Here is a 10,610-nt window from a genome sequence, read left to right as displayed (position 1 = left end):
AGAATGCTTAAACTTAGAATTGTCAAATGAGAAAAAGACTAAAAATATGAGATTTATTCTCAAAATTAGAGTTAACAAAATTAAGTTTGCACTAAAAAAAATAAAAAATGGGAAAATTATGAGACTAGATAACATCTTAATTGAAGTTTGGAAATGCTTAGGTGATAACAGAATTATATAGTTAACTAATTTATTTAATACAATTTTAAAAATTAAGAAAATGTCAGATGAATGGAGGAAAAACACTTTAATACGTATGTACAAAAATAAATGAGACATTCAAAATTATAATAACTATCGTGGAATTAAACTTATGAGTCATATAATGAAACTATGACAAATGATAGTTAAACAAAGATTAAGGTTAGAAATGAAGGACTTAGAAGAATCAATTTGGTTTTATGCATGTAAGATCTACCACATAAGTTATTTATCTTTTAAAAAGATTAATGGAAAAGTTTAGGAAAAAGAAGAGAGACTTGCATATAATATTTATTGACCTTGAGAAAGTATATGATAGGATACTTAAGGAAGTTTTGTGGTAGGTTTTAGAAAGAAAAAAAAAAAAAAAAAAGGTGTATGTAGTAGGTATATTGATGTCATTAAGGATATGTACAATGGAGTAATGACTAGTGTAAGGACTATAGATGGAGAAATTAGAGAATTTTCAATTACCATAGGTGTACATCAAGGATATGCTTTGAGTTTTATCTTTTTGCTTTAGTGATGGATCGACTGACTAAGAGTATTCAAAAGGAGGTTTCATGGTGTATGTTATTTGCAGATGATATTGTATTAATTGACGAAACTAGGGACGGAGTAGAGGCTAAGTTAGAATTATGGAGAGAAGTTTTGGAATCTAGAGACTTTAGGATAAGTAGAAATAAGATAGAATATATGAAATATAATTTTAATAATGATAAGAGAAATATTGAAGACAAAGTTAAACTTGATAATGAAAAAATAAATAGCACTTGTAGATTTCGGTACCTTGGATCTATCATGCAAGCTGAAAGAGAAATTGAAGATGATGTAATGCATAAAGTTAAAGTAGGTTGGGTAAAATGGAGAAGTGTTTCAAGTGTACTCTGTGATCGTAGAATACCTTTAAAATTGAAAGGGAAGTTTTATAGGACAACTATAAGACCAACTATACTATATGGATCGGAATGTTGGGCGAGGAAGAAACATAATATTCAAAAAGTAAAAGTTGTCGAAATAAGAATGCTTAGATGAATTAGTAGTATAACATTGAAAGATAAATTAAGGAGTGAACATACTCGTGGTAAGTTAGGTGTAACTCCTATAAAAGATAAGATAAGGGAGAGACGACTCAGATGGTATGAGCACTTGCAATGTAAGTCACATAGTACACGTATGAGGAATAGTGACTTAGTTACTATGGGGGGTAGTAGAAAGGGTAGAGGTAGACCTAAAATAACTTGGGAGGAGATAGTGAGTAAGAATTTAATATCCTTGAATATATCAAAAGAAATAGTTCACGATTGCATAAATTGACAGAAAATGATTTATATAACCAACCCCACCTAGTGGGACTAAAACTTGATTTTGTTGTTGCTGTTGTTGTTATATTTTTCAATTGTCATGTTCAATAAATATTTTTATTGTAAATTAAAATTCTAAAGTAAAACAATTAAGTAAAATAATTATAGTAAAATTTTTAATGTGTATTATTTAAAATATTATTATTTTAATTGTATTTCTATAACATTATTTTTATTTAAAGATGAAACTAAGTATTTTTTTTAGTTAAGTTTTAAATTTGTATTTGTTTTATAAATGTTAACCAAATAGGTTGTTGGTTTTTAGTTTTTAATTTCTATTTTTGTTTTTTGATTTTCATTTCTAATTTTTGACAGTGATACCAAACCACCACTTAGTTTACAAAGTCGAAGCTAATCCCACCTAGGGTTTATAATTTTATGACCGACGAATTGTAAATCCTAAATGGAGAAATCGCTCAATAAATGTATTTGCTAGAGATACTACTTTCATGAGATACAAAGTAATTTAATGAAAACTTTAACTCCACTTACAATACAAACACACCCTGAACCTAAAATCTAAAAACTATTTATTTGCAAAATAAGTGAAGAATATTGATATCGCTTACGATTAAGCAAAAAGTCGCAAATTTCTCTTGAGATTTTATAAATCTGTTCTCATTTTTATAAATTTTTAAAATTTCATATACTTCCTCTTAGCCCGAAGAGATGAGCTCATATTAAAAAAAAAAAAAATTAAAATACAAATATCTAAGGCAACATACAAACCTAAATATCTGTGTTTAAATGAATTTTAAAATTTGAATTTTGATTTATTTAAATTTAAATAATATATAACATTAAATTATATTATTTTAAAAAAAATTATTCAAATTTAAATCTAAATTAGAAAATTTAAAAACAATCTCTTGGAGGTCAATATATTTGCCCTAAAGTTATCTTATTAGTTAATCATACCATATTACCAAAGTACCCTTATGAACATTTGACTAATTTTACAGCCACCGAATAATTTGTAGTTGTTGACACCCTAAGCGACTATCATATTGTAGGGGTCAATCCATTACCCACCGACCGATCCCTCCCTCATCGTCTCCTCAACCTTTCTTCTATTTAAATACCAATCTAGTGTCGGCAAGTACGTATCTCTTCTGCAATTCAGCCAATTCTTGAGCTTTATTTCAACCTACAGACATGTCTCAGGTATTCATACTCTTTCTGTTCTTGAAATTAAATACCCGTCTTTGCCGTTCGATTTTTCTTCTTTTAATGACTGCTCTTGCTGGATTGATTTTACATGGGCATGTCAAGAAAAGGGGTTTTCTCCTTTTTGTCTGATTCTTGATTAACGTTGGAGTTTTATGGTTTTATTTATTTTTATTTTTTTAAGTTTTTTTGACTTGCTGGATTGATTTTACATGGGCATGTCAAGAATGATATGTTTGTTTGCTGCTGTAATTATACGCTTATGCAGTTTTTTTTTTCTCTTGGCGTTTTGGATTATCAATATAACTTTTTTGAATTTAGGTTGTTATTAAAATTGTGATTGTTGAATTGGGTTATCAGTTTCATTATTAATAATAAAGTTTTGCGATTACTTGTGTAAATTTGGCAGAATTGACGTTAAATTTGGGATGGAAAGTTCCTGTTGTGTATTTAGAAGTTGGCTGAGGAATGAACTTCTGTTAGGATTTGAGTTGGGAGATTGTGTTTAGACTTTAGAGTTGGATTTGGATTAAATGGTCTACAAAATTGTATTGGGTTTTGCTGAATTTCATGCAGTGCCAAATCCAATGTTTGAACTCCATGCTCCCAAATCAAACGTGGTTTTAGATAATTTAGCTGTTTCTATGTTCCTTAACTCCCTCGGCTGGACAGGTGGTGAAAAATTTTTGGAGGTTTTTTTGTGAAAGGGGGGAGGTTAAAAATAAAATTGGGACTACCTAACCAGCAACTTTTTGGAAAAAATGAGGGCGAAAATGAGGGAAGATCCTGCAAGTCATTTTTGGTATGTAATTTGTGGAAAGTGAGAACACTGGACTAATCATAAGATTGTTCTTTGCGGTTTTATATAGTGATCATTCTTTGGTAATTGTAAAAATCAAGTTGGTGTGTAGAATTTATAATTTTGTTTTTGTCCTTACATGTCAATGTTTTAAAAAGTAAAGTAAGGTGGTGTGTTTTAATCCTTAAGGGGTGAGGTGTAAGCCTTAAGGCATTGGGGGTAAGTCTTTTGAGAATTTAATTTTTAGATAAACTATGCAAATAAATTACATATATTTTAAAAATAAATAAAAATTAAGAATAACACAAATATTATGTAAAATAAAATCAAATATAATTTGCATATGATTTCTTGGCCATTCAAAAATTGCTAGTGTGAATTCATAATGTAAATCATGACAAGAGATAGCTATAACATTACAGAGTTCAATTGGTTTTCAAGATCTAAGCTACAACTCTCAATTATTTTGGAAAGGTTGATGTTTTTAGAGTTTTAGAAATCAACCCATATTATGACATTTTTTTTTTTTTTTTTTGTTAACATGGAGTTAAAATTTTCTAGCCAAATCTAACTTGAGAATCACACACTAAAAATGCGTAAGCTCAAGTAAAAAGGTGGAAAGGCGTGCCTTATTTTTATAAGCATTAGTGTGTAATGGGTGTTTTTTGGGATTTGATATTTTAGATTGAGTCTTAAGGCTTTTAGGCATGCCTTGCCTTGAGGCGAGCCTCATTTAAGCCTTTTAAAATGTTGTTACTTATAATGTAGTTTTATCTTGAATCACTTTCTAGTATTTGTGTGCATTGTGTTTGTTGAAAGAGTAATGCAGCTCACATGGCTGAGCAAAGAAAAAGGAAAAAAAATGCAGTGCACTTGCACATGTGAGGAGCATTGGTGGTAAAAAAAAAATGTTGATAAAAAAAGTGGGGTTTTGGAAAACATTGTAGATAGTGGAAAGTGGAATTTGATTATAACTATGATTTTTTTTTCAAAAAAAGAAAAATTTTAAAGTTTATTGCATGCCCATGAAGCTCTAAAAATAAATGGTTTTAATGAAAAACTCTTTTGTGAGATCCATGTTTATATGTAATCAAAACTTAGTTTAAAGTGGCTGATGACTTTCTATTCTGTGAAGTTTGTCTGTCCTCTTTTTTTTTTTTGGGTTTTTCACTTCGTTTTCTTTTTTTTTTTTTCTTCCAAGAAAGAGTTACTTTTCCCATAATTATTTACTTTGTCCATGGTTTAGTTGTCAGATATGTGACTTGAGGCCATCTTGATTGAATAGTGTTTTGGGAGGAACAATTGGCATCAGTTGAGTGAAAAGCATATTAGTTCTGCTGACCTTGTCATAAAGGATTCTTTTACTTTTAACATGAATTGCAGAATTTGTGTCTAGAAGATTAATTGTGAGTGTATTTGTGGTTGTCATCCGATTCTTGGATGCTCACCCTTAATAGTAGTCATAAATCATTAAATCAAATTGTCTGTTAGAGTTGCACCATTTGTGATTCTTAAATCTTCAACCAATAGGTTGGAAGAAATAGTCGGTGCACTTGAATGCTAAGCAAGCAACTTTTTTGTTTTAAAAATCTGTGTAAATGTTTTTCAATCCATTCATATGTGTAAATGCTTTCCAATCCATTTTCATCCCAAGAACTGGTCCAAGGTTGACAACAGCAATGAAAATTTTGACGAATAGATGAGTTGTTTTTTTGTGCGTTAATGTGTGGAAGAGATTCTGACATTCATGCTATTGTTGAGCACAGAATGGCAAAATAGTATGCACATATTTTCCTCATTTATGCTGGATGCTAGGTAACTTGCTGAAAATGTAGAGATGCCTTGATTTAATGTAGAGATGCATTGATCTGAGGGGTTACCTTATGTACATAGCTCTACTTATCTAAACTAGGAAATTGTGCACATGCTATGCATGTGATCATACCAATTGCAGCAAAATAAAAAAAATAAAAAATTGTGAATAGTCTATATAAATTATAACAAACATATACATCTTATCTTTCATATATATATATATATATATATATACTATATAAATAATTTATAATTAATGAAATAAAACAAAAATTAAAGGAACAATCTCTTGAAATCTGAGAAAGTAAAATAATAAATATGCATCCAGAGCCACTAAAAAATTTTAGATTAAAGAGCTTATGTAACGAAATTAATGATAGATGCCCAGGAACATAAATGTGTGCACAAGGGATCTCTGAAGCTAATCATTTAGATCCAAATCATCTGGAAGACTTTCTACTTACATTCCATGTAACTACAAAAAAATTGTTCCAAAGAAACAACAAAGAAGTTAGAAGCTAATGCCATGTAGGGAATATAAGGGAATGGACATGCCTATAATTCTACACATCCATAGCTCCGGATCAGTTCATTCTTGCTTATTTTCTCTCAATCTCTCTGCATCAAAATGAGAAAAGAAGAAATCAGAAAATATATAAAACATTAAGGGCCAATATAGATCAAAGATTTTGTTTGAGGAAGGGAAAAGAAAGGAAAATAAAAAGGAAATACATTTTCCATCATATTTTCTCTCCACATCAAATACAATTAAAAATGAAAATATGTTCTAATATGATTAAAAATTAAGAAAAATCAAATGTTAATCATGTATAAAATCAAAATTTTATTCATTGATTTACTATATATTTTTTCTTTCTTACTTTGCTCAATAACCAACATGAAAAAGTGGATTCCTTTATGTTTTCCTCTTCCCATCATAGTTTCTGAGTTCCAAACGAGGCCTAAGGAATTAGAGGATGATTGTGCAAATAAAAAAAACTTAGCCATTATGATAATGAACTTGTTTTTTTGTTCTCTCTCTGAGAAGCTAATCCTAATTCTACATCAACTTCCACCAAACCCCTATTTATTAATGCATCAAGCCATTATTTTAAAGACAATAAATATATTCTAAAAATGAAGGCGCACTTTAAATTCAGACGAAAGATAGCCCTGCAGAAAATATCTTTATTTGGTGCTAGAAATATTATAAATGAATTTGAAGAGACTATGTTCGAGAGTATCACACTTATCACTTAAAATAAGTACTTGTGAAAAAAAGTGTTATTTGCCTTTGTTCGAGAGTATAGCACTTATCACTTAAAATGAGTTCTTGTGAAAACAAAAAGTGTTATTTGCCACATTCCTAAAGAAGTGTTTATTCAAATCTAGGCTTATTGTGTCATGTCGCCTTCTCCTCCTTGTGAGCTCTTGCCGCCTCCTCATGCTGTCACCTCCACCTATTTCCCAATGAACCCTTGCCTCCTCTCCTCCTCCACTATCTGACACCTCTTGTGGTTCATCCTGCTCGTAAAACATGTAAATCCATTTATAATTCAATTGATAATGACTGAGATAAAACCAAAGTATAAGGAAATGAAAGTGTATTGAGAAACTTTTAATTGTTTGATTCTACTGATGAGTGTTCTCTCTTTTTGGAAACACATGCAAACATATCTTAAAAAAATGAAAAACAGTCACATATTATTAACATCATCCTATTTAAATCCAAAAGGGCAATTTACACATGTGACCTATTTTTTATTAAACTTTTTTTTTCTAAGAGAAATTCTTTAAAAAAACTGGGGAAGCTTCCAAGGGAAGCCCCCACTTCAGTGAAGGAAAGGGATCTCTCTCTCACCAAGTGCAACTATTGCAATTTGCAACCATGGGAGGGGGCTTTCTTTTAGCAGGAAACTGGTGATGTGATGGCGGTGCACAATCAAAATCTTTTTTTTTTTTAAATATATATATATATAATTTCCCTTTTCTTCTTCAAATATGACAGCCACTACATGTGGTCCCTGAAAATAGGCCCCCAACATCTCCGATGTTCAAGTTCAGACCCTGAAATGGCTGGTCTCTAGCATTGCCACCTAGGCTACTTCTGAGAAGATCATGAAGTGCTGTCCAAAGTGGAGTCTATGGCACCATTGCATGACTTCCAGGAAGAATGGAAGATCATGAAGCCAAGTAGGAGTGTTGTGCACACTTTATAGTCGGTGCCGGCTTGGTTAAGGATCTCAGTGCAAAGAGAGAAAATAGGCACACATACACACACACACACACACACATAGCAAGTTGGAGAGAAAGAGTTGAGCTTTCTGTACTAGAGGGGGGACGGAGGTTCAGCATATGAACCAATCACCGTCAGTGAAGGCGTGTGCAGATGACAACGAAATTGAACATCTGTGTGAACATCTGACTTTATATATATATAGATTAAAGAGAGAACATGTTAAAGAGTATTTGGTATATGCTCATGCTACTGATTCTGCTCTATAATTTTTTAGTGGGAGTTTGAAGTTTCTAGATATGCTTGTAGTTTGACACTGGAACATATAGTTTGCCTCTTGTTAAGTTTTTATGTCCGGTTAGAGTATCATATTCGTGTAGAACAAAATGTTGACTGTCTCTTGGTGATCTGTTTTTCATTAGAAAGGCTATCTTCTTATCTTGTTTGTTTTTATATGTCTCTTAAACCATTTAATTGAAGCACATGACTAATTTCTCTATTGGAGGACTTATCCGTAATTTGTCTTTGAAATCATCATCTGCATGTTGTAACATTGGTACAAATCAGTGTTTTAAAAGGCTTAATCGAGGCTTGCCTCAAGGCACAACATGCCTAAAATGCCTTGAGGCTCAATCTAAAATTCTAAATTCCAAAAAGGCTAATGTGTTATATGCTAAGGCTAACGCATTTTTACAAAAGGAACGCCTTTTGCACCTTTTTAGTTGAGGCTTATGCATTTTGGGTGTGTGATTCTCAAGTAAAAATTGGTTAAAAAATTTTAACTACATGTTTGTATAAAAGGAATCTCATAATATAAGTTGATTTCTAGAACTCTTGAACCTCAATCTTTCCAAAATAACAAAGAGTTGTATCTTAGATCATGAAAATAATTTGAACTTTGTAATAGTATAATAGCCATCTCTTGCCATGATTTATGTCATGTATTTAAGTTAGCAGTTTTTGAATGGCCACCAAATAGTTTGCAAAATATATATAAATTTTCTCTCTTACATTATAGTTGGGATTTTCTTAATTTTTTTTATTTTTAAAATATATAAAATCTATTTACATTTTTTTTTTTAATCTTAAAAATAAATTCTTAAAAGGCTTATGCCCCAATGCTTTAAGGCTTACGCCTCGCCTTACGCCTTCGCCTTTTAAAACATTGGTACAAATTGTAATTTATGCAATTGTGCATCAAAGGATTTGTGCATAATGAACTGATAATTATTGTTTTTAGGGAATGCATAAGCTTTTAGGCCAGGAGGCTTTCCCAGGGATGACGCTTCTGGTAGAGATATTATGTGCATTCCTGGTTTTTAACCGTAGGACTACATTACCTGGATCCTTAATAACTTGAGAAATTCCTTCTGTTTCTTTAGGCTTAGATGTGCCATCAGTAAAAGCATGGATAACTTATTGTGTGTGAACTAAGACGAGATTCTTTGGTCATATTTGTGCATCAGCTTCATCAGCCCAAGTATGCTGTTTCTCTTTGGTTGCATCTGTCTCTCTCTGTCTCTGAGCACTTCATTGCGATGTGTGACTGTTGACATTGTGTTAATTTTATTTTAAGTGAAAAAAAAAGAAAGATGTGTTGCTACAGTTAGGAATTTGATTTTCATTTATTTATTTGATTTTTTTAACCAAAATTTTTATTTCTTGTTGAGTTCAGACTGTTGTTCTCAAGGTGGGTATGTCATGTGAAGGCTGCGTTGGGGCTGTGAAAAGGGTTCTGGGAAAAATGGAAGGTATGTTTTGCTCGTTCTACAGACTTATTGTTGTGTCATTTTATCACTTTTCTGTATGTTTAGAATTCAATTTTACTTAGTTATAGCAGCAAATATATGTTTTTAGCATTTGTAGCATGGCCAGATGCACAATAGGAGGTTCTTGCAATTTGGCAATTTTCCATCGATTTATGGACATTGTCTAATTTTCATCCTAAAAAACTTTCACTTGATTGCGATGCATGATAACTATGGACATTGAAGCTGGAGCCCATGAGCTTTTGCATTTGGTTACCTAGGCTGCACTAGCACCCTTGGTTAGCTAGACACTCAAATTCTAAAGTTCTCACCATAGTTCAGTTGGCCAAATAATTTACAATTTGTACACATTGGACTGTTGGGATTTTTGGTTGTATATATGGACTAGGCGGTAACAAGAAGAGCTTGGCAACAGCTTGAAGCATATTTTGGTAGACCATTCTTCCAACATTTTCGAATGCCAAATACTCCTCAAGCTTAACTTAGCTTCCAAATCAAATGCCAGCTAATGTAGAAGAAGACTGTTAACAATAAACATAAAATCCATGTATCAAAACAAGCAAATACTTAATTAGTGGTCTTATTTTTCTTTTTTACACAACAGAAACTGGGTTAACTGCTATACTATATTTTATTTTTGGATTGATAGTGATTTGTTGGTCTTCTTTCTTAACCATGATCAGGTGTAGAGTCATATGACGTTGATCTGAAGGAGCAAAAAGTGACAGTCAAAGGCAATGTGCAGCCAGAAGCAGTTCTGCAGACCGTGTCCAAGACTGGCAAGAAGACTTCCTTCTGGGATGAAGCAGCAGCAGCAGCAGGAACCGAAGCAAAGCCCCAGGAACCCGTTTCTGTTGCTTAGTTATCTTTGCTCTTTTTTTATTTGTGGGAAGAAATGTGTCATTTGGTTAGGTTGGTAACCTTGCCAAAATAGGATTTCTGACTGTTTTAAGACTTCTATGTATGAAATAATTTCTTGGGTGCTTGTTATATTTTGTGGACTTACATGGAAGTAGAAAATACGCTTTGCTGCGAGTCTCATCTAGTTTTGTCTATTATCTGATGTTCCATTTGATTGCCTATAAGAAAATGTGTTTCCTATGAATAAAATGCTACCTGACCACTAGTACAGATAAAAGAACCTGAAATAGAATTTCATTTTGGGGTAAGTGGAAAGGCCCCAAGTGATTTTGGATAAAGCTGCAGATCCAAATTCCCTTGGAATGATTTCAGATCGTCATGGCAATTTGTTGGTCACA

The 10,610-nt window shown here is 32.0% G+C and overlaps 1 protein-coding gene across 1 annotated transcript; it reads left to right on the top strand.

Annotated features, from left to right (window-relative positions):
* The first annotated feature begins 2,475 nt into the window (after window positions 1-2,475).
* LOC131166045 (copper transport protein ATX1) lies at window positions 2,476-10,396 on the top strand. Its single transcript, XM_058124271.1, has 3 exons — window positions 2,476-2,729; window positions 9,258-9,333; window positions 10,035-10,396. The coding sequence occupies exons 1-3, from the start codon at window positions 2,721-2,723 to the stop codon at window positions 10,211-10,213; spliced, it is 264 nt and encodes an 87-aa protein (XP_057980254.1). The 5' UTR covers window positions 2,476-2,720; the 3' UTR covers window positions 10,214-10,396.
* The last annotated feature ends 214 nt before the right edge of the window (window positions 10,397-10,610 follow it).

Source organism: Malania oleifera, chromosome 10 (assembly GCF_029873635.1).
Source record: "Malania oleifera isolate guangnan ecotype guangnan chromosome 10, ASM2987363v1, whole genome shotgun sequence".
NCBI lineage: Eukaryota > Viridiplantae > Streptophyta > Magnoliopsida > Santalales > Ximeniaceae > Malania > Malania oleifera.
The sequence above is the reverse complement of the archived record's forward strand: the minus strand, read 5'-3'. Positions and strand labels throughout refer to the sequence as shown.

What these genes read in the sequence shown, in the direction of transcription:
- LOC131166045 (XM_058124271.1), top strand. An exon ending in GGTTCTGGGAAAAATGGAAG is followed by an intron (nt 9,334 to 10,034) that starts GTATGTTTTGCT and finishes AACCATGATCAG; the next exon opens with GTGTAGAGTCATATGACGTT.